Source organism: Chiloscyllium plagiosum, chromosome 15, assembly GCF_004010195.1.
Source record: "Chiloscyllium plagiosum isolate BGI_BamShark_2017 chromosome 15, ASM401019v2, whole genome shotgun sequence".
In the NCBI taxonomy this organism is placed as follows: Eukaryota; Metazoa; Chordata; class Chondrichthyes; order Orectolobiformes; family Hemiscylliidae; genus Chiloscyllium; species Chiloscyllium plagiosum.
In genome coordinates this window covers 8,269,451-8,294,924 of record NC_057724.1, presented here as the reverse complement: position 1 = coordinate 8,294,924, position 25,474 = coordinate 8,269,451, and the positions used below count along the sequence as shown (strand labels likewise).

The window sequence follows — 25,474 nt, the reverse complement described above, 5'->3', positions numbered from 1 at the left end:
ATGTAATCAGATTTATCTAGGATGACCGTCATTCTGCCTTTGTCTGCTGGTAGTATGATTATGTTCTTATCATTTCTTAGTGATTTTAGTGCTTCCTTCTCTTTGGTGTTGAGGTTATGTGTTTGTCTTTTCCTTGTTATCAGGGGTACGATACTTTGTCTCACTGTTTGTTGTGTCTCTTCTGTCAGTCCATTGTTCCTGAGTGTGCATTCTAGTGCTGCTAGGAAGTCTGCTGCCTTGGCATCCCTGTGCTTATAGTTGAGTCCCTTGGCCAGTATTGTTCTTTCCGTGTCTGTGAGCTGTCTGTGGGAGAGGTTTTTAACCCAGGTGTGTGTTGTGGTGTCCTCTTTGTTGTGTGTTAGTTTGGCCATTTTTTCTTTTAGTGCTGTTTTTTTGCGGTGTGTAGTCCTGTTCTGTCCTATGGTGACAGCCTGTTCTATGGTCCGGGTCCATTCCTGATTCGTGGTTTTTGAAATTAATGACTTTTGGCGCGCAATGTCTTGTCTGTATCTGTGAAGTCGGTTGTGAGCGTCTGTAATCATTACCTGGATCATCCTGAGTCCATTCTGTCTGGCTGTGTCTCTGGCTGTGGATTGTTGACTGGTGGTCTGTATCTGACTACTGCGACCACTAGGACTTATAACAGCACACAAACCAACAGCCACTCTCAGACAACAACTCACCAAAACGGAGGACCCGATACCCAGCATGAGCAAAACTAATGTAGTGTACAAAATCCCATGCAAGGACTGCACAAAACACTATATAGGACAAACAGGAAGACAGCTAACGATCCGCATCCACGAACATCAACTAGCCACAAAACGACACGACCAGCTATCCCTAGTAGCCACACACGCAGACGACAAGCAACATGAATTTGACTGGGACAACACTACCATTATAGGGCAAGCGAAACAAAGAACAGCTAGGGAATTCCTAGAAGCATGGCACTCATCCACAAACTCCATCAACAAACACATAGGCCTGGACCCAATATACCAGCCACTACAGAGGACAGCTGAAACTGACAACCGGAAGCGGCAGGGACAGGCCACTATAAATGCCAGAGGCAACACCACAGAAGCGCTTCACAGGAAGCTCCCAAGCACTGAGGATGTCACCTAGACAGGGGACGAAACGTTTGCAACAAAAACTTCCAGCTCAGCGAACAGAACCACACCATATTTTAACAGAGGACAGTAAGTGTGACTGCAGTTACCTGACTGGACAACCTCTGAAACAAGCTTGTCTTGTTTATGAGCCATATGTCCAAGGATGGAGAAGATGACAAATCCAGCAAATACACTGGTAGCACAATTAACAACACAGACAACAATGGTATCTGTGTAACAGTTGTTGTGGAACTTATTGTAGGATGACAGTGTTATTAAACTGCCCCAACCCACTGCAAGAGAATAGAAAATCTGTGTTGCAGCATCTTTCCAGACCTGGCAAATAGAAGGGAGAAATCATCAGCACAGGAAAAAGATTTCAATTGATACCGTGAACTAATTGTTAATTTTCCCAATATGATGTTATCAATTTCAGTCATACTTTCTCGTGAATGACTCACCTCTTTACTAGCCACGTGTGGTAACTCCCATTCTACTTTTTTCAAAATCAGTAATTAAGAACAGGTTTTTAATACAAAACAAAAATCCACAAGTGATTTTTTTTTTAGAAAATAACTTATTCAGGGAGAGAGATTGACCAACATGATGCCATCATCTTACGGGATGGAAGGCTGCTATCACCAAAAAGGATCTTTTTAAAATAAATGAAGCAGCAAAGATGGGAGAAACATTTGAGAAAATGTGCGGAACAACAATTGTGTTATTACAAGGATTAAGGTAATGAGTAACAAATGAAGATCATGCAATGTGGGTATTTTAAGAAACTATAAAGGGAAAGGGTAGCGGTAGACAAGAAGCTATACTGACCTAGAGATAAAACAAAGCTAGATGATATTTACAGAAACAAATGAACACACAGAAGAGAGGATGATAGTAGGGAATAACTTTGCCTTTGCCTAAGGTTTTTACTGAAAAAAAAAACAAAAAATGGCAACAGTCGAAGCAAAGAGCCATTTCAGAAATGTTAAGATATCAAGGAATAATATACAAGAGAAGCTGATCAAAATTTAGGCAGTTTAAATCCCAGGTTTAGATGGAATATCATCAAATAATGAAAGAAACAAAGCAGGAGAGAGGAGAGGTACTTTTACTTATATATAAATTTCAAAGAGTAACACATTGAGAAATGGTGAATAGCAAATGTAATTCCTGTCTTCCAGAAAGGGAAACAGAACTATCCAGGAGATAGCTACCCAGGTCACATAATGAGTGTAAAGATGAATATAAGGCAATTTGCTGAAAGATGAACTAATTGAACATCTGTGCACAAGAAAACATGATGTAAATAGCTAGTAAGGATTTCTTAAAGGGTGGTAAAAACAATGACTGCAGATGCTGGAAACCAGATTCTGGATTAGTAGTGCTGGAAGAGCACAGCAGTTCAGGCAGCATCCGAGGAGCAGTAAAATCGATGTTTCGGGCAAAAGCCCTTCATCAGGAATACAGGCCGAGACCCTGAAGGGTGGCGAGTTGGTCATGTTTTAAACATGACCATCCTTCTTAATGGATGGTCATGTTAAAAGAGTAGTCAAGAGTAGTGCCTGTGAAAGACTCTCAAAGACCTTTGATAAGATATGACAAAGGTTTGGATGGTTGGATCCAGGGCTGGGAAATAGAGGAACTGACAAATGACTATGAATATAAAGTAAGAAATAGGGCTATATTTCCTGAACTGGAGGTCAATAACCACCTCCAATTCACTTCCTGCATCAAAAAGCAATGACTGAAATTGTGACTGTGAACAACAATCCAAAACAAAGACTTAGGCCTTTCTCAATTATCTTGAGCACCAAGAAGCAAATAAACAGAAATGTGAAATAAACAGTAATTTTGACACAAAATTCCGTTGAAACCATATGGATTGTTCAGATGTGTTTACCTCAGCATCAGTCAGCTTTGAGAGGTCCAACTGCTTTCCAATGTAGAATTCAATCCCTTTATAGGCTCATTCCAGGGTAATCCTTCGGATCAGGAGTATAGTCAGAACCACATATGGGAACGTTGCAGTAAAATAAACAGCCTGACCAAGGAGAAAAGCTTGTCAGATTTTAGACTCTGGGAATAGGAGGAATTGATTTCAAGTGAGCTACCCGCGTAAAGCATAAGTGAATTTAAATAGGACAGAATTGTTCTATTTATTTTTAATCTTTGGGGTCAAAACTCATTTTAATAGGAGATTAGAATAGGGTGAGATGAAGATATTTCAGTCCTCACATCTGCAGTTCTTTTTCCCATTCACACTGAAATAAATTGTACACATTAATGCTCTCAATCACTTTTCCAGATCTATCCAGCTTCCCCCAGAGTCCCTGCATCAGTGACTGAAACCCTCAGAATGAGGGAGACATTGTAGATGTTTTGGAGATTTGCTGCTGTTCTTTCTGTCAGGGAAAAGATCTTCAGATCTCCCTCAGACCTGAAGTACTGATGAATTATGGATTTCCCACTCCCGAAAGAGACACGATTAACATCGCCTGGGAGATAAACCAGACACTTCACAAATGATTTATAATTTCTAGTTTTATTGTCACAGAGAACTGTACTTTGTCACTAGTTTTAATTTGATTAACCACCAATCATGTACCTTGCCTGAAGATTTGATTCCTTTAGATAAGGCTGCTCCAACTATCAGCCAGGCCAAAAGCAGACAAAGAGCTAAATACCAGACAATCTCCCCAGTCTCTTCAATTGAACTGGAACGGCGTAAAACTACTTTCCTGAAGAATATGACAATAGGAAATGTATTATTAGGATTATTTTCATTAGACAGCCATTAAAAGTTCATCTGGCTTAGTAATGTATTTTAAGAGAGAAATTTGTCTTCATGCAGCCTGGCAAATATGTGACTCTAAACAGCAAAGTGACTGCCTCTTTACTGAGGTGTGTCACAAACTCCACATTTGTCCCAAATGTTATGAAGAAACTAACAAAATGAAAATGGATGGATCAGCAAACACGAAATCTCAGTACTGGACATCAGAAAGCCACATCTAGCCAAATGGAGCCTCAAAGTTCACTCTCCTATCATACAGTGGGCAGGTTTCAAGTTTGAGATAGATCTAAGACACTGTCTTTTGCAAGTAGCTACATTATGGAATCACCTCCAGCTCCTTCCAAGAATGTGCTAATGGCATCCGTAGTGCTTCACAATCCCACAGCCCACAAGTGTATCTCCTAGGAGACATGTTTACCAAGGCCACTACTTTGAGGAAGCTGAGGTGAATCAGACACAGAGAGCTCTTGGTGCAGTCACTGGACTGAAAAGGTGTAGCAATCAAGGCACCCTCAGGAGTATTTATAATCCAAAATGGATTCCACTCCCTTAGTATTCAGCTGGTCTGTCACCATTTTCGTGCATGTCTGTTCAAGACATTCTGAAAGATGCCATGGAGGCCTACAGGCTGTGCCTCAGTTATTTGTTGGGAGTGGGTAGCTCATTGATGATAAGGGCTATCCACTGAGAACGTGGTTCAACTCAGCCTTGAGAATCCCCATGACTGGCATCGTGGAGAGACAGTGCCACGGCCACATGGGCACAGGGACAATCAATGAGCAAGCGATTGGGTTGCCTGGACAGTTCCAGGTGTCATTCAATGTATATGGTCAGACTACAGATGAGGTGGATTCCAATACACAGTCAAATAGTTGCCAGGAAAATCTCAAACTCATTCAAACAAATAGATGAACAAAATCAAACTCATGACAACAGTCACCAAGACAGCTCAAATTCAAACCATTCTCACAGTCAGTAAGCTCTCCAATTCACTCACACCCTTTGCTTTCACTCTGATCATACCATTCTCTTGAAGGCAAATGTACATTTGATAGATGGGAGGTAGCATCAAGGCGACTGGACAATAGAAACCTGAACTGACATGATTCATTTACATTTTGTAATAAATGAATACAGGGTTTTCAATAATCACCGAAATGGATTCTTTTGTGTAACTAAAAGACCCTCCTTTCTTTTTCAAATTACCCTATGGGATGTTACCTCTGTGGTTTCAGTTGAAGTTCATAAGTTCATGAGATATAGGAGCAGGATTAGGCCATTTGGCCCATCGAGCCTGCTCTGCTCTGCTATTTGATCATGGCTGATATGCTCCTCACCTCCATTTTACTGCCTTTTCCCCATAGCCCTTCAACCCATTACCAATTAAAAATCTGTCCAACCCTCTCTTTACATTTTCTCAGTGTCCCAGCATCCACTGCACTTAGGCAGCCTGGTCAGCCCCACACTTTAGAAAATGAAATGCTTGTGATATTTGTCGCCTCAGTTTTGGGACTTCCACTCACCCCACCCAGAGACCATTACCTGTACGAGGGGGCAGGGGTTTTGGAGTTTCTGTATGGGCTGCAGTGTCAACCATTACCAGCTTGTGTTTGTGATAGTTTCCTGTGACCATCCTCTTTCCGAGGGTCTAGGGCCTACTTGGTTTACAGTGATAAATAAAAGACATTAATGAGGTGAATGACAAGAGGGTTTCCTTTTAACAAGATGCAATTTATTACTTGATAACAATCGGGCTGAAGTTAGATTAATGTTTAGACCTTGTTGTTTGTGTGTGTGTGTGTGTGTTGCAGAAAGGGAGCAACCTTGCAAACTCTCTTTTTCATTGGCATAACTGCTAAAATCACAAGGACCCCAATGTATTCCCCTTCATTTTAACAAGAAAATAAATCAGTTGGCTGGTAATTCATTGTTGTACCCACATTCAGTGATCAGTCATGAAACCCAGAGATAGTATATTAAACAACAATGAGAAAGCTCACTGCTGCATTAATTGTGTTCCCCATCTACTATAAGCAGCAACCTTCCCTTAATCCCTGTGAAGAACAGTTCAGTTATCCACACTGTATCTCCTAATGATTTCAACTTTTTCATATTGTTAAACACAATTCATTTCCCAGGACTATGGGTTAAACACAAAATTGCATTCAAATAAAAACACAGAGAAAGGCGTATCAGTTATAGATAATTTCAACTATTCAGTATTTAGGAATTCTAGTGGTAATTGTTTTCTTTGAAGAACACAAAAATAAATGTTTGCCAGTACAAACGTTGTTAATGTAAACCTGCAGTAAACCAGGAAGCAGTTACCTAAAGAAGCGACCATTGCTATTTCTTTTAAAGAGATGCACAATATAAATAATATCTCTATCGAAATCAAACAGTTTTGATCTCAATGAACAGAATGTTCACCAACTGACCTTCCCAATAGGAGTTACTGGCCCAGCTGTGCAGGTTATAGGTGTAGCTCTCTGCAACAATGTACTTACTCCCAGTATTGCTCACTCGGACCCTGGTGAGAAATGGAGATTTCTGATCCATTTGGACAAGTTTCATTGTTTGTCTGCAGCCATGTTGTATTAACAATTTTAAAATATCCATCGTTCAGAGTGAGATTGCAGAGTGGGCCTGGAAAATGTGGAATGTGTTTTAGAATTACATTTCACTAGGAACAATGCTGTCATTTCTAGTGATATAATCAAGGTCACTGTTTCACTCTGACTGAATCATTCCACTCATATGAGTAAGGTAACAGATGAGGCAGACAGAGAAGTACAGTCAGTACACTGCACACACAGCACAGTCCAGCTTTGGTTTGTTCTCTGCATGCAAGTGCAAAGCTTATTTGATACATACTTTAATCACATAGCCCAACATTAAAGTAAAAAGAGTTCCTTTAATCTGATTATCAAATCTGATTATATTGACTCATCAATATATACTTAAATATTTAAAGTGGGCGGCACGGTGGCACGGTGTTTAGCCCTGCTGCCTCACAGCATTAGAGACCCTGGTTCAATTCCCACCTCAGGTGACTGACTGTGTGGATTAGATCAGATCAGATTACTTACAGTGTGGAAACAGGCCCTTCAGCCCAACAAGTCCATACCAACGTGCAACCCATTCAGACCCATTCCCCTACATTTACCCCTTCACCTAACACTATGGGCAATTTAGCATGGCCAATTCACCTAACCTGCACATTTTTTTTGGATTGTGGGAGGAAACTGGAGCACCCAGAGGAAACCCACGCAGACACAGGGAGAATGTGCAAGCTCCACACAGAGAGTGGCCTGAGACGGGAATCGAACCCGGGTTTCTGGCGCTGTGAGGCAGCAGTGCTAACCACATTCTCCCCATGTCTGCGTGGGTTTGCTCCGGTTTCCTCCCACAGTCCAAAAATGTGCAGGTTAGGTGAATTGGCCATGCTAAATTGCCCGTAGTGTTAGGTGCAGGGGTAAATGTAGGGAATGAGCCTGGGCGGGTTGTGCTTTGGCAGGTCAGTGTGGACTTGTTGGGCCGAAGGGCCTGTTTCCACACTGTAAGTAATCTAATCTAAGAAATATGGATGTAGAATTTCATGGAAGGGTCGCTGGTTTTGTGTTGTAAGTTGAATTAAAGATTAGAAGATAAACTAGAAATTTCACATATCCCATTGCAATTCATATATCCATTATAACAAAGACTCCACAGTACTCTGGGCAGCATGGTGGCTCAGTGGTTAGCATTGCTGCCTCACAGCGCCAGAGACCCAGGTTCAAAGACCCCCTCGGACAACTGTCTGTGTGGAATTTGCACATTCTCCCAGTGTCTGCTTGGGTTTCCTCCGGATGCTCTGGTTACCTCCCACAATCCAAATATGTGCAGATCAAGTGAATTGGCCATGCTAAATTGCCCGTAGTGTTAGTCAGGGGTGAATGTAGGGGAATGGGTCTGGGTGGGTTGCTCTTCAGAGGGTCGGTGTGGATTTGTTGGGCCGAAGGGCCTGTTTTCCCACTGTAGGGAATCTGATCTAAATGTCCAATTGAAAAGCAAGTTGTTCTATGTGCGAGGATTTGGAAGATAGTCATGTAAACTGTCTCTGTTAACTCAAGGTCAAATGATGCATGTCATCTCCTATTACCTATGCTATCCACAATCAAATGCGATCTAGTTACTATTGGGAAGAGGGGATCTGGGTAATGTCATTTCGAAATGAAAGTGCCAGATTTAATAGCTGAATACAAAGGGAGAGGCAGCTGTTATTGTTATTGCAGACTTACTGACTTGGAACCTCTCGACAGAGACTGCAGCAGGGACAGACAGCTAGGCACAGAGACAAACATCGAGACGACAGGGAGAGATAGGCAGCAAGAAAAGCAGAGATACAAGCAGTGAGGCAGGCAGACAGAGACAGACAGACAGCAAGCAGGCAGACAGAGGCAGGCAGTAAACAAGCAGACAGAGAAATAGACAGTGAGCCAGATAGATACAGAAGTTCCAGTGGCCACTGAGGAAAAAGCCCATTCCCGTTAGCCATCTGGCAGAATGCATGCAGTAGCACTTTCTTTCAAAGAGAAAGAACTGGTAAAAGTGTAAAGATGATGGACAAGTCACCTTGCCATGACCGGGAGATGGAATCGTCAACTTGTGCCTTGCTACTGGAAGCCAGTTCAAGGATTGAAAAGAAGGACAGTATGAAATTACTTTTGATGCACACTGGACTTTATGACTCAACAAAATGGGGAGAACAGAACATGTCGAAAACCGGGAGTAACTTTGTACTGATTTCAGAATATTATGCAGCGAATACTGTCACATATAAAGAAAATGTTGCACTTTTAATCATGTGGGGAGTTATGGAAGATAACTTTTCTGCTGTCTATCCTATTAGTTGCCAACTAGTTCAGTCAATAGGTTGTTGAGTGCTGTGGGTAGATGTGAGAGTTGACCAAGTGGACAGTGGGCAACCTGGATAAGTAAATTAACTAGGAAGATGGGTAGTTAGGTGATCTAGGTAAGTAGGTTGATATGTAAGGGGTGTATATGAGTTGGTTAATAGATTTGGTTAGATTGGTGCGTATTGAGTGAGGAAGTGGTTACATGGATGACCTAGATCAGTGGGTTGGTGGGTAGAATTGGGTAATTAGGTAAGTGAGTAGGTGCAGTGAGTAGAGGGTGAGGTGTGTAACTTGACAAGTCGGTAAGGAGGATAGGTAGAGGGAGGGGTAGATAGATTCACTCCCTTCATCAGCTTTTACCCGAAATGTCAATTTTCCTGCTCCTCTAATGCTGCCTGACCTGCTGTGCTTTTCCAGCACCACACTCTCGACTCTAATCTCCAGCATCTGCAGTCCTCACTTTTGCCACACACCTGGTTGTGCCAGGTGGTTAGTCAGGTCAGATCAAGCAGGGAGTCAGGGTAGTTTGGGAATGTAGTTATACCTGGTGAGAGGTTAGTCTGGTAATTAGGAGGGGTAGAGAGGCTGGGTCAGGGGTAGTCATGCTGTGGGAGTTTGGTGTATCAGATAGCCAGACAGAGTGGTCAGAGAGGATATTTGAGTCAGGTCTGCAGGATAGTTGAAGTCGGGTGTGTTTGATTTAGAAACATAGATTCATAAAATCCCTACAGCGCTGAAAGAGGCCATTTGGCCCATTAGGTCTACACCGGCTTCGAAACAGCATCCAACCATACCCATGTCCCCTACTCTATCCTTATAACCCTGCATTTCCCATGACTAGCCCTCTGAGCCTGCACATCCCTGGACACTCTGGGCAGTTTAGCATGGCCAATCCATCTAATCTGCACATCTTTGGACTGTGGAAGGAAACCAGAGGACCCAGGGGAAACTCACACAGACACAGGAAGAATGTGCAAACTCCACACAGACTAGAAGGTTACTCACGGCTAGAATCAAATCTGAGTCCCTGATGCTGTGAGACAGTGGTGATAAACACTGAGACAGTCGAAGATATTGCAAAAGCTGACAATACAATGAGCAATTCATCAGTTCCTTATCACCATCGTAAGTGCAATTCTCATGTACATGAGACAACGCAAGGGCTGGAATATTTGACTGTTATGGGTGAAATGACAAGCATTTTGAACAATAGCTTTGCTGGCTTCCTCAGACTGCACAGAAAAATTGCTGCAGCAGATCTGAGAGAAACTCATGTCAGAAGTCCCTCAATGTGCAGACAGACTGCTATTCCTGCCTAAAGATCCTGTTCCATCACTTTCTTCAATCAAAGTTCAATAATAAGAAAATATGTTCCTGGCTGGGAGCCCAGTGAACAGGTAGATGAATAGTGAAAGCCTCTAATGTTTGATGACACGCGTTCATGTTACAGTACAACCAGTTGCAAGGAGCCATCAGCCGAAGATGTCTATACTTTCCCCAATAGAAGTGAGCACTGTACCTTTGGGAGTCCTGCTGCATGTTTCATCTGCTCCCCACCAACTGAAGCAATCTGCCCACGGCAGGGGTGATTGGAAGGAAGCAAACAGGTAGTACAGACTGTAGCCAATGATGCCATTGTAAGTGATGTCTATAATGGTACTGAACAGGACCATCGTAATCCCCACACCTTGAATTTGAAATAGAAGCAGGAATATTGATTTGAAACTATTTACAATTGAATCAATTTAGTACAAATGAATTCTGCTAGTCAGAGAAACCAACTGTGTTTAGTTGCAATTAGTTATTCAAAGTATTCCTGGGGCATCTCCATGCTGCTTTCAAATTATTTCCGAGATCAAGAACATTGGCAAGTATTTTAATACAATAAATAAAATCTGTAATTATTAATTTTAAAATAAGAAAGCTTCATTTATATCTTAGTAAGAAATCAGACTTCTAAGGAAAACATATGAAGAATATGAGAACTTAGAAAACAGGAACGGAAGTAGGCCATTCATTCCCTCAATTCTGCTCCACGAAACGAGATCATGACTGATCTTCAATTTGAACATCAGTTGCCTGATCTATCTCCATATCACTTGATGTTTTTAAATGTACAATTCTAACAATTTCAGTATTGAATGTACTCAGCGACTCAGACTCTGTAGCCCTCTAAAGCAAAGAATTGCAAAGATTCCTCATCTTGTGAGTGAATAAATTCCTTCTTACCTCAGTCCAAAGTCAGAGTGACCATGAACCCATTGTCAATTGTAAAGACCCATCTAATTCATGGATGTCTTTTAGGGTGAGAAATGGCTATCTTTCCCTGGTCTGATCTACATGGAAAACCCTACGCACAGCAATGTGGTTGACTCTAAACTGCCCTCTGACCAATTCAACAAGGATAATAAATGCAGGCCTAGCCAGGAACACCTACATCCCATGAATTAATTAAAACAAAAAACTGAATTCCTTGTCACTTTCTGAACCTCAAAGCAAATAATGAATTAGTGAAATGATGCAAATTCACTTCTAGCCCTTTTTCTGATTTTCCTGTAATTTGAACCCAATTTAGGGATTTTTTTCCAGCTGAAGTTGTACACCCACTGGTCGCTGGTCCAAGTTAAATTTTTATAACCAAGATCCTAACCCTTAAACGTCATTAACCATTAACCCAGAGGGACATACTAGCTGGACATTGTCCAGTCCTTACCCAATGTAATCATATATGCACTAGTGTCGGAAGAGTTGGCAATCAGTGACAGGATTTTTATGTGTTATTTTCCACCTTGATTCTTCAGGGACTACTGTGTCAATGACCTGTGAGATTTGGAGTTTATTTGTTAAAATGCAAAGTAGCATACCAGGTACCCTTCTTGCTCTCAAAACTTCTAACTTGTTAACTTTCCCACTAACATTCCCCAGATCTTGGTTCGATAGCTCACTAAACTGGGAGGGAAGAAAACATTATATTTGCTGCATCTCTCTTCACTTTATCAGTCTTTACAAAACTAAATCCAGACCAGATTGCATCAAAGATATCAAGCAAGGCTGGCCTCAAGCCCCACTTACTAACATGAATTAAATGCTATATTTAAACCTTTAACAAGCTCACGGTGCTGGATAAACATTAACCTTGTAACATGGGCACAGCTTTCCACACTGCAACAGGTCCGAGACTGGCAAACTGCCCAAAGGAACATTCCAAGTAAAACATTGGCATCGCAATGAAAGCCAGCATCAGGGTGTAGGGAATTAGAAACACGCCTGGAAAATAGCAAGGGAAAGCTGAAATACATTGCACACAAAAGGATTAATCATTCATTTTTGATTTGCAAGTTAAAACCACAGAACATTTCAGTTCATATGACTCCAGCGAAAATAAATACCATAATTGACAGAACAGTGTGACTTCAAATTGCAACTTTACTTAGAGTCATAGAGAGTCATAGAAATTACAGCATGGAAACAGACCCTTCCGTCCAACCCTTCATGCCGACCAGATATTCCAACCCAATCTATTAGATTACTTATAGTGTGGAAACAGGCCCTTTGGCACAACAAGTCCACATCAACCCTCCGAAGAGCAACCCACCCAGACCCATTCCCCTACATTTACCCCTTCACCTAACACTATGGGCAATTTAGCATGGCCAATTCACCTAACCTGCACATCTTTGGACTGTGGGAGGAAACCGGAGCACCCGGAGGAAACCCACGCAGACACAGGGAGAATATGCAAACTCCACACAGACAGTTGCCCGAGGCAGGAATTGAACCCGGGTCTCTGGCACTGTGAGGCAGCAGTCCCACCTGCCAGCACCATGCCCATATCCCTCCAAACCCTTCTTATTTATATACCCACCCAAATGCCTCTTAAATGTTGCAATTGTACCAGCCTCCACCACAGCCTCTGGCAGCTCATTCCATACACATACCACCCTCTGCGTTAAAAAGTTGCCCTTTTATATCTTTCCCCTCTCACCCTAAACCTATGCCCTCTAGTTCTGGACTCCCCGACCCCACGGAAAAGACTTTGTTTATTTATCCTAACCGTGCCACTCATAATTTTGTAAACCTCTATAAGGTCACCCCTCAGCCTCCGACGCTCCACGGAAAAAAGCCCCAGCCTGTTCAGCCTCTACCTGTAGCTCAGATCCTCCAACCCTGGCAACATCCTTGTAAGGAGCTATGAACCTGCACTCCAAGGTCTCATTGTTCAGCAACACTTCCTAGGACCTTACCATTAAGTATATAAGTCTTGGTAAGATTTGCTTTCCCAAAAGGCAGCACCTCATATTTATTGGAATTAAACTCCATCTGCCACTTCTCAGCCCATTGGCCCATCTGGTCCAGATCCTGTTGTAATCTGAGGTAATCCTCTTCACTGTCCACTACACCTCCAATTTTGGTGTCATCTGCAAACTTACTAACTGTACCTCTTATGCTCGCATCCGAATCATTTATGTAAATGACAAAAAGTAGAGGGCCCAGCACTGATCCTTGTGGCACTCCACTGGTCACAGGCCTCCAGTCTGAAAAACAACCCTCCACCACCACCCTCTGTCTTCTACCTTGTGCAAGATAAATGTTTGAGCCATTATCCTAATGTTACATTCCCAGCATACCAATTCATCGGAGACCTTCAGATTTCATGTTACACAAAGGAGATGCTCTAGTGTAACACAGGCATGTGTCTGTCAGGGAATTTATTATCTGGTCTTCCTTGCAGCTGAAAATACAACCTGTGGCCCAGGGAGTCCTCACCCAATATTAATGCCAGTTCCCATCAAGCCTCATGATTCTGACAAGGAAATTGCTGTTGATTGATCTCCCAGCTGATAAATCAGCGTTTCTCCAATGATGAGCACGACTTAGAGGAAGTGCCGAGGGGAGCAGAAACTATTTGTTGCTGACACTTTTGCTGTTGTTCTACTGTACATCTTGGAATCCACATAGGTCGTTTTCCACTGTACAAACATTTCATGTCTAAAGGCATGTCCAATACAGTCAACATGAACAGCAAAAGCATCTCACTCCAACTATTATTTCCCAGCACAAAGCAAACAGAATGGCGGACGCTGGAAATCTGAAGCAAAGACAGAAATTGCTGGAAAAGCTCAGCAAGTCTGGCAATATCTGTGGAGAGAAACTGGAGTTAACATTTTGGATCCAGCGTTCTGAGGAAGGGTCACTGGGCCTTCTCTCACACACTGCTTTCTCTCCACAACTGCTCCACAACTGCAGAACCCTGGACACTATGAGCAATTTAACATGGCCCGTCCACCTAACCTTTAGGCTGTGGGAGCAAATCAGAGCACCAGGAGGAAACTCATGGATGCACAGAAAGGAAGTGCAAACGCCATAGAGAGTCACCCAACCTGGGTCCCTGATGTTCAGGCAACAGTGCTAACCATTGTGTAATCACATACTCTACTTGCACAGAGAGGACTGAGGGAGGCATGGGCATGAGAAGACAATGAGATGAGGGAGAGAGTGATTTAATGGAGGTGTGAGGTACCTCAAGAGAGGAATTGATGAAGCTGGAAGGTGTGTTATTCAGTTCATCACTGCTCAGGGGAATATGACTAAGTGAGAGAGGCATGGCACCTGAAAGTGTTGTCCCACTGACTTCTCCCTCCCTTCTGAGATCCCGGATCTCCTTGGTAACTGGTGAGAGCACACTGCTGCTGCCGATTTCCATCCTTGCTGGAGATCAGAGTCTAGATTAGAGTGATGCTGGAAAAGCACAGCAGGTCAGGCAGCATCCAAGGAGCAGAAAAATCGATGTTTCGGGCAAAAGCCCTTCATCAGGAGAAGCCAAGCCAGGGCAGGACTTACACAGTTAATGGTAGGGCCCTGGAAAGTGCTGTGGAACAGAGACCTCGGGATACAGATATATAGTTCCTTGAAAGTAGCATCACAGGTAGACAGGATGGTGAGGAAAGCAATTAGCACAGTTGCCTTCATTGCTCAGAACACTGAGTATAGGAGTTGGGACATCGTGTTCCGTCTGTATAGGACATTGGTGAGGCTGCCTTTGGAGTACTGTGTATGGTTCTGGTCACCCTGCCATAGGAAGGATGTTATTAAATTAGAAAGGGGGCAGAAAAGATTTATAAGGATGTTACCAATCATTAATAATGTGGATAAAAAAGGACTTTTCCCGAGTGGGCATAGGTTTGAGTTGAGAGGGAAAGATTTAAAAGGAACCTGAGGGGCAACTTTTTCATACAAATGGCTGTGCGTATATGGTATAAACTGCCAGAGAAAGTGGTAGGTGCTGTCTTAACGTTTAAAAGACATTTGGACAGGTACATGAAGGGAAAGGTCTAAAGGGATATGGGTCAAACGCTGGCAAATGGTTTTAGTTTAGTTTGGGAAACCTAGTCAGCATGGACAAGTTGGTTCAAAGAGTCTGTTTCCATGATGTATGAGTCTATGAATCTCGCCATGGAAAAACTAAAATACAATAAAAGTTCTGAAATTAAAATGTCACCTCATGGTGACTGTATTACCACTATTGATCATCATAAAAACACACAAGGTTCACAAATGGCCCTTTAAGAAAGAAATCAAGCATCCATACCCAGGGGCCTGGCCTGCATGTAACTCCAGACTGACAGCAATGTGATTGCGTCTTAACTTCCCTCTGGTCAATTAGAGATGGACAATAAATGGTGACTTAGCCAGTAATGTCCACATCCTGTGAACGACTAACAAAAACCCCAAGGATCTCATAACCTATAACCTATAGTTTTTCCAAACTATAGAGACAGCAAACACGGGGGTTGTAATGTCCCAAAACTTCTACATTTTCAAAAGATACAAAGTGATTGGAAGTTAGCAAATAACACCCGAGTTCTAAACAGAAGGGATGCAGAAAGGAGGACACTTTGGGCCTAACGTTTCTCATTGGGAAGTTCTTGGAATTAAGGTCAACATAGCTTTGTAAAAGTGAAATTATTTTAATGTGTTATGACAGCTCATTCAGCAAGTAACAAGCAAAGTGAATAAAGGACAACTTGTAGATATGGTGCACGTGGAGTTCCAAAAGGCTTTTGACACATGAAAAGCTACTGTACAAAACAGTAACTCATGATGGAAGTGTTAATATATTCAGATGGATAAAGAATTGGTTAGCTGAGCAAATGTTGGGTTGGCAAACTGTAACTAATGGGAGTGCCACAAGGATCAGTGCTGAGGACTCAAATACTTACAATCTATACCAAGACTTCAATGAGGGGATCAAACATCTTGTCACTAAATTTACTAATGACATAAGGTCAGAAAATGTTGAGAGGATGACAATTCTTTACAAAAGGCCACAGATAGATTAACTGAGTGGGCAAAAATGTGGCAGATGGAGTATAAGGTGGGAAAGTGTGAGCTGGTCTACTTTGACAGGAAGAGGAGAATAGTGACATCGTATTTATATGTAAAAGGAAAGTCATTATGGTCTTACCAAATCAAAGGGCTGCTCTCTCGTTAGTGTTTAACCTGAGGGCCACCAAGACTCACGTGAAGGGAGAGGTTGAGAAGGAGAGTCCTTCATGGTACCTTGACCTGTGCAGGAATTGAACCCACACTGTTGGCATCACTCTACATCACAAGCCAGCCATTCGGCCAACTGAGCTAACCAACTACTCCCTATTTATATGTGGAGAGGCTGTGATACTCTGCAGTACAGACGGATCTAGGTATCCTGGCATCATGAATCACAAAATATTAATTACACAGGTTCAGGAAAAGATTACAAAGGCAAAAAGAAATGTTGTTTACTTGAAGGGAAGCGGAACAGAAATGTAGAGAAATTTTACTGTAGTTGTACAGGGCCTTGGTAAGATCACATCTAGTGTACTGTGTACAGTTTTGATCTCCTTATCTGATATTAATGTTATCGAAGCAGTTCAGAGAAGGTTCACTTGACACATTCCAGGGAAGAGGCTTTATCTCATGAAGAAACATTGAACAGGTTAGGCCTTTACATACTGGAGTTCAGAATGAGTAGTGAGTTTTTTATAGGTCTTGAAGGAACTTGATTGGGTGGATATTGGGAGGATGTTTCCTCTTGTGGTAGAGACTAGGTTAGGGGACACAAAGTAATGAATAATAAGTCTTGTTTCTAAGATGCCAGACAGAAGAGTTTGTTTTATCTCTCCATGAGTTATTATCCTGCGAAATGTTCATCCTCAGAAAACAGTGGGGGTTGAGTCACTGAATTCATTCAAATGTCTTAGATTGTCAATGGACAACTGAGTCAACATCTGTCATAGATAGGCAGGAAAGTAGAACTGAGGACACCATAGATAGGTCATGACCTTATTGAATGGCAGAGCAAGCACGCGGGCCAAATGGCCTTATCTTGCTCCATGTTCCTAATTGAATTTAGCACCTCAAACAGGGCTAAAATGAGACACTCTAAAAGAAAATGAGCATTTCCTTCCCCTATGATTCTAGTCCTCTTGAAACAAAGATCAGTATTCTACTGACCTTTACTGATCAGCTCGCAAATTCAAATCCAATCAAGATGAATTAATGAATTGAATTCATTACATCTGACAGCTTACAGACTGGAACAAAAATGGCAATAAAAATGTTATAAAACTTCAACTGTTTCGCAAACATCATCAACTAAACAGGTCAATGCCATCCCTAACCTGTCTGGTCAATCTATGCCTCCAGTGTTGCATCATGTAATTTACTCTTCCTTTTCTCAAGAAAACCCCATGCTGTAAGATCGCCCACTTTCCAGGGTAAATATGTTATAACTGGCACCATTTGTCATGTAATTGGTTGTCACTGGCATTAGAAATTTTAAGCCTGCATTGTTTGTCACGGACAATGCATTGGACTCAGTATTCTTTATTAATTCAATGCTTTCTATAGTGCTATATTTTGGATTTCTCTACAGTACCTCCACCATTTCTGAAAGCCAGGTACGGGAATCTCCAGACATTGCTCAGACCCACAGCACAGCCGATCACCGATAGAAAGTAGTCAGTCTTGGAGGACCAGTTACCTCGTTCCATGTTCTCATCAGCTTCACCCACATGTTTGCTGGGGGCTGCCTGGAGGAGAGGTGAGAGAGAAAGAGGAAGCTTAAGACCTTGACCAGAACTCTCATATACATCTGCCAACAGAAATACAGCAAGGAGATTCATCTTACCAAGGTGAGTGCATTTCTAAGCAGATTTGAACAGCTCAAACTACTGGTGTCTCAGAAAACTAGCAGAACCAATCGAGAAACAACGTCTTAGATTCTCATCCTCAGAAAACAGTGGGGGTTGAGTCAGTGAATTCATTCAAGGCTCTTAGATTTTCAATGGACAATTGTGTCAACAGCTGTCAGAGATGGGCAGGAAGGTAGAATTGAGGACACCAATTCTGTGGGACAAACAAATTTGCTCAGAGATAGAGTCATAGAGGCATACAGCAGGGAAACAGGCCCTACAGCCCAACTTCTCCATTCTGATCAGGTTTCTGAAACCAAACTCATCCCACTTGCCTGCCTTTAGCCGATATCCCTTTAAACCTTTCCTACCAATGTACCTGTCTAAATGTCTTTTAAACGTTGTAATTGTACTCGCCTCTACCACTTCCTTTGGCAGCGCATTCCATACACACACCACCTTCTGTGTGAAAAAGTTGCCCCTCAGGTCCCTTTTAAATCTTTCCCCTCTCACCTAAAACCTACACCTTCTAGTTGTGGATTCCCCACTCTGAGGAAAAGACCTTAGCTATTTTATCTATGTCCCTCATGATTTTAAAAATGTCCATAAGGTCATAAAGTCCACTCAGCCCCCAACACCCAGGGAAAAAAAAAACCCAGCCTATCAAGCCTCTCTTTGTAACTCAAACCCTCCAGTTCCAGTAACATCCTTGTAAATCTTTTTTGTACCTTACCTGTTTAATAACATCCTTCTTATAGCAGGGTGACAAGAATTGTACACAGTACTCCAAATGTGACCTTAACAATGTCTTATACAGCCGTAACATGACATTTCAACTTCTGTTCTCAATGCTCTCACCAATGAAGCCAAGTGTGCAAAACGCCTTCTTCACCACCCTGTCTACCTGTGATGCTACTTTCAAGGAACTATGTCCCTGCACCTCGAGGTCTCTCTATTCAACAACAGTCCTCAAAGTTTCTCTTACCAAAATGCAACACCCCGACTTTATGTAAATTAAACTTCAACTGCCATTCCTCAGCTTATAGACCCAACTGACCAAGATCCCATTGTACACCTAGATAACCTTTCTCACTGTCCACTGTACCACCAATTTTGGTATCATCTCAAACTTACTAACCATACATCCTATATTCTCCTCCAAATAGTTTATATAAATGACAAAATACACTGGACCCACCATCGATCCTTGTGGCACATCATTGGCAATATGTTTCCAGTCTCAACAACAATCCTACACCACCACCACTGTTTCTGACCATCCAGCTAATTTTTAAAATCCAGTTGGCTGGCTCTCCTTGGAACTCATGTGAGATCACTTTACTTGCCAGTCTACCATGTGGAACCTTATCAAAGGTCTTGCAAAAGTCCACGTAGACAGCTACCCCTCTGCCTTCATCTATCTTCTTGGTCACCCCTTCAAAAAGACTCAATAAAGTTTGTGAGACATGATTTCCTGTGCACAATCTTAGGCTGACTATCCCTCATCAGTTCTTGTATTTCCAAACGCATGTAAAACCTGACCCTCAGAATTCCCTCCAACAACTTACCCATCACTGATATCAGGCTCACTGGTCTATAGTTCCCTGGCTTTTCCTTATCACCTTTCTTAAATGGCAGATCGTTAGCCAACCTTCAGTCTTCTGGCAACTCACCCATGGTTGTTGATGTTACAAATATCACTACAAGATGGCCTACAACTTCTTCCCTACTTCCCACAATGTCCTGGGAGACACAAGACCAGCTCCCAGGGATTTATTAACCTTTTGGCATTTTAAGACCTCCAGCATTTCCTCTTCTTTAATGTGGACTCTTTTCAAGACATCACTATTTATTTCCCCAAGTTCCTTGCTTGCTTCTTTCTCCACAATGAATATTGACATGAACAATCCATTTAGGATCCCATCCATCTCCTGTTCCACACAAAGATGGCCTCATTGATCTTTAAGGGGTCCTATTCTCTTCCCAGTTACTCTTTTCTTCTAGTATACTTGCAGAATCTCTTTGTATCCTTCTTTACCCTATCAACCAAAAGTGTCTCACATCCCTCTTTTGTCCTCATATTTCCCTCTTAAGTGTACTCCTACACCCCCCCATACTGCTCAACTGTCTGTACCTGGCATATGACTCCTTCATTTTCTTGACCAGAGCCTCAATTTCTCCAGTCATCCAGTGTTCCCTACTCCAACCACAGCCTTACCCTTCACATTGACAGGATCATGCTGGCCCTGAACTCACGTTATCTCACTTTCGAAAGCTTGTCACTCACCAGGCATCTCTTTAACTAAGAACAGCACCCCCAAAACAACTTATGAAAGTTCCTGTCTAAAACCGTCAAAATTGGCTTTGCTTCAGTTTAGAATTTTAACTGGTGGACTAGGCCTAGTCTTTTCTATAACCATTTTAAAACTAATCAAATTATGGTCAAAGTGCTTCTCCACTCACACCTCAGTCATTTTCCCTGCCTTATTTCCCAAGACGAGGTTGCCCCTTCTTTAGTAGGTCCATTCACATTTTGATTGAGAAAGTATTTTGTAAACACTTTAATTCCTTCCTGTCTAAGTCCTTAACATTATGGCAGCTTCCAGTCTACATTTGGAAAGTTAAAATCCCCTATTACAACGTTATTATTTTCACAGCTCCCTATATATTTGCTTCTCCATTTCCCCCTGACTGTTGGAAGGCCTACAGTACAATCTATCAATGCGATCACCACCCCCCCCCAACTTTCTTATTTCTCAGTTCCATCCACATAACTTCATCGGTTGATCCCCCAGGAATATTCTTATACTGAGGTGATGTTTTCTTGAATCAAAAACACCTTTCTCCCTCCTCTCTTGCTTTTCCTACTGTCCTTTCTGTAACATCTATAGCCCGGAATATTGAGCTAGGTAAAAACAACGACTGCAGATGCTGGAAACCAGATTTTGGATTAGTGGTGCTGGAGAGCAATATTGAGCTGTCAGTCCTGTCCCAAATGCTAATTGCACTTGAAGTATTACTTTTATACTGTAGCTAATATAGATGCTTTTCCCTTTGTGCAAGGGTTTAAGACCAGGGGGCATAATCTCAGAATAAGGGGTTGCATATTTAGAACAGAAACAAAGAGACATTTCTTCTCTCAGAGGGTAGTGATTCACCTGCAGTTCACTCAATCGAGCCGACTGTACTCACTGTTCACAATGTGACCTCCTGTGTGGTGGGAGAGACAAAGCAGACTGGGTGACTGCTTCATCAAACACTTTTGTTCTGACCTGGAAACCACTCTGCCATTATCAGCGTGGATAATGTGCAACAAAACAAGGGTATTTTGGGAATCTCTTTTTCACCTGAATAGTTAGGGAATGGAATTCACTGCCTGAAACTTTGAAGGCAAAGGTTCATTTGAGGCATTCAAGAGGATGTTAGATGATTATTTGAATAGGAATGGAATCCAGGGATATGGGGAAAATATGGGAAGTTAGCACTAGGTGATAGAATCAGTGCAGGCACAATGGGCCAAATAGCCTCCTTCTGCACTGTGACATTTTATGATCTGTGAACACATCAACTTCTCTGTTTTCTTCTGATGTTTTGTGCTCTTTTCTGCTGTCAGAAGAGATCAAAAAAACGAACTGTTGTGTGCGATAGAGGGTGACTGTAAGGGACAGGATTGACATTGCAATAACTGTCACTGAAAACTGATCACCTGGGGGATTAATGACCTGGTGGTATTATCGCCAGACTATTAACCCAGAAACTTAACCCAGGTTCAAACCCCACCATGGCAGAGAGTGGAATTGAACTCAATAAAGAATTGGGAATTAAGAGTCTGATAACGACCATTAATCCATTGTTGATTGTCACAAAATCCCAATTTGTTCACTAATGTCTTTTAGGGAAGGAAATCTGTTACCTTCAGCTGCTCTGGACTCCAGACCCACAGCAAAATGGTTCATTCCTAACTGCCTCTGGGCAATTAGGGATGGGCAACAGAGTCATGCAACATGGAAACAGGCCCTTCAGTCCAACCAGTCCACACCAACCATGTTCCCAAACTGAACTTGTCCCACCTGCCTATGCCTGGCCCACATCCCTCTAAACCTTTCCTATTCATGAACTTACCCAAATGTATTTTAAATGTACCTGCATCCATCATTTTCGCTGGCAGTTCATTCCACACACAAACAACCCTCTGTGTAAAAAAGTTGCCCCATGTCCTTTTAAATCTTTCTCCTCTCATCTTAGAAATATGCACCCGAGTTTTGAATCCACACACCCTTTGAAAAAGACTCTTGTCATTCACCTTATCTATGCCCTTCATGATTTTCTAAACCTCAATAAGGTCAACCTCCTTTTCTCCAGTAAAAGAAGTCCCAGCCTGTATTCATAACTCAAATCCTCCATTCCCAGCAACATTCTGGTAAATTTTTCTCAACCCTCTGCTGTTTAGTAACATCCTTCCTATAACAGGGTGACCATAACTGCACACAGTTCTCCAGAACAGGTCTCACCAATGTCCTATACAATAAATGCGGGCCCACACACAGCAGTGCATTGAAATGAAACTGATTCGGGGGAGTTGCTTCAACATTGTGCCCCAGTAGGCTGTATTGCTAAGGGAAGTCTTGTGCACAATGTGACTGGGGAAGGCAGAATAAGTGGGTTTGCATTTGTACATACTGTAGCAATCACCTTTACTGTTCTGATCAAGTAATTTATGTCATTGTATCCAACACACTGCTGCTCCATAATCATGCCTGTGTATTCTTAGGCTGCTTCCATCCTTGAAACACAGGGACAGGATTTCCTTACAGACCTTCCAGCCAGCAGCATGTTGCTCAGGGATACATTGAACAATTTTGTAGCTGCCCTCCACATTCAGCTTCCATCCCTAACTCTCTCCATTGACCCTTCAGCAGTGTTTCGATCCTGACCTGAACAAATAGTCAATATAAATAATGGAGTAAAAACAAAATGGCATTCCATCCACCCACCCACCCAAGCCAGTCTGCAAACCTGCAAGTCAGACGGAAATAGAGTGGCTCAGTTAAAGATTTCACTGATGACTACACTGCTCCAATCTCTTGGTTCCTAACAAGCCGTTAGCACCCCCTCCACTAAAACCCCACAGACAGAAAATCACAAGCTGAATCCCAAAAGCATCAACCTCTACATACAGAGTTTCACATACATTTACATTCTCGCGTTGCTCAAGTATCACAGTGCCCTCAGGAGGGTGTTTTTGACGGTAACTCGGAGGTAAAGCCAATTCATTCTCATCCATTCTTTATCACACTTTAAGCGCTTTTCTTGTGCAGCTTTTGTGTAAACCTTTCTCACATAGATTGTTAACAGCATTGGGTAACAATTTCATCTCCGAATCAGGGCTGAGAGCAGTACAAGGTCCAATGACCCTGCAGTTGGTGGTCAGTTTGTTAAAAGGAAAATAGTCCTGTTTACACATGTCAGGATTAGATGCAAGGTCCCAGGTGATATCTACCACCAATCCAAACATTCCAGATCAGCTATTAGTTGTAACCGTTTCCACACAGTCTGTTTTAAAATGACAGATATTTCTTTTTCTTGTTCATTTGTATAAGTGGGCATCGCTGGCAAGGCCAGAATTTATTGACCAACTCTAATTGTCTTGAGGAGAGGTGATGGTGAACTGTGTTCTTGAAGCACGGAACTCCTCAGGGTGCAGAGACACACATGTGATGATGTTGAGGCAGGAGTCCCAGGATTCAGTGAGGAACAGTGATATAATTCCAAGTCAGGATGGTGTGTGGCTTGGAGTGAAATGTTTAGATGGTGGTGTTCGCATGTACCTGCTAACCTTTCCCTCCGAGATGGTTGAGTTTGTTGGATTGAAAGGTGAGGAGAAGCAGCCTTGGAGAGTTACTGCAGAGTATCTTATTTGGAGTTCACACTGCTGTTACTGTGCATTGCTGGTGAAAGTACCAAATGCTAAAGATGGTAGCTGAGAGGCCAATCAAGTGAGCTGTTTTGACCTGGGTGATGTTGATCTTTTTTAGGGCTGTACTCATCCAGGTAAATGGAGTATTTTTCAACTCACTTCTGACTTGTGCCTGGTGGACAGACAGGAAGGAGAGTTGCTTGCAGTATAATTGCTGGACTTTAACTTGCTCTTGCAACCATATTATTTATACAACTGGTTCAGTTCATTTTCTGGTCAAAGTGGAGTCCAGGAATTTTGAGAGTGAGGGATTTAGCAAAGATAATGCAATCAGTCAAGGGTTGTGGTTATATTCTCTCTTGTTGGAGATCGTTAGTGCCTGGCACTTATATGACAGAAATGTTACTTGCCACTTATCAGCCTGAAGCTGTATGCTGTCCTGGTGCCTCTACATTTGCACAAAAATTGTTGCAGTATTGGAGATGTCACAAATTGTGCTGAACATTGTGGATCATCATTGAATATCCCAAACTCTGGCCTTAGGATGGAGTAAAGATTGTTGATGACGCAGCTGAAGGTAGTTGGCTGTAAGATCCACAGATGTAACATGTTGTTTCAACACAGACTGCCCAAAGATCATGAAGCAGAGACTCTTTCTTCCACTGACATCAGGTCATTACAAAGTGAAAAGAAAACTAAGGGAAAGTGGAGAACTATTTACATGGAAAGAGCCAATACATTTCATCAGGCTAAGGAAATCATTTGCCTGTCTGCTCCACCTTCCAATCAGCCTTCCTTCCACCAAGGAAAACCTTATTTCCTGAAAGACTCCACACTACTATCCCAGCTGACCTCCCTCACCATTGCCACCTACTGGTGGAGGTCCCAATGAACTACTCAGCTCCCTTGCTTCGTGCCCTTCACCATTGGCACATCAACCTGCTGATGGTCTCATTACAGAGTCAGAGTCATAGCACACTTTCTGCTCTTTTGTACCAAAGATACATGAAGATATAGAAGAAGAGCAGGAATTGGTCGTTCAGTGCTTTAAGACTGTTCCACCATTCATGGTTGATATTATTTTCCCCTCAAATCTACAATCCAAGCTACCCAGATAAACTCTCATCCCTTGCTAGACAAGAATCTTTCTACATCTGCTTTTAAAAAAGAAATAAGGAATTGTGCTTTCAACACCTTCGAAAACTTGCCTCATTTCTTTTTAAACGGGCAATCCTTAAGCAGTGGCACCTTGTTCTCGATTCTCCCATAAATGGAGCTCTGTCTCTATATCTACCTTATCAAGTCCACTCAGGGCCTAATGTTTCCATCAAGTCACCTCTTATTCCTTGACACTCCAACAGATACAAGTTCAGCTTTACCAACCATTTGTCATAAGGCAATCTACTCAATCTAGAAATTAGTTGAATTTACCTTTTCTAAACTGTTTCCAATACAATTATATACTTTCTTAAATAAATGACTTATATTGTTCACAATATTCCACGTGATTTTATCTGCCCAATCTACTCTTCCTTTCTGCCCACTACACTTCCTCTCATTCAATAGGAGCACTTTAC

At 42.2% G+C, this 25,474-nt stretch overlaps 1 protein-coding gene across 1 annotated transcript in view; it reads right to left on the bottom strand.

Annotated features, from left to right (window-relative positions):
• The window catches only part of LOC122557080 (sodium- and chloride-dependent neutral and basic amino acid transporter B(0+)-like), a 37,075-nt gene extending 12,384 nt beyond the window's left edge, over positions 1–24,691 (bottom strand). Inside the window, 8 exon segments of the mRNA XM_043704370.1 lie at positions 1,223–1,451; positions 3,016–3,156; positions 3,721–3,853; positions 6,417–6,555; positions 10,327–10,494; positions 11,943–12,074; positions 17,725–17,878; positions 23,172–24,691. Coding sequence (XP_043560305.1) covers positions 1,223–1,451; positions 3,016–3,156; positions 3,721–3,853; positions 6,417–6,555; positions 10,327–10,494; positions 11,943–12,074; positions 17,725–17,878; positions 23,172–23,264 — 1,189 coding nt within the window. The 5' untranslated portion in view covers positions 23,265–24,691.
• Positions 24,692–25,474: the final 783 nt, after the last annotated feature.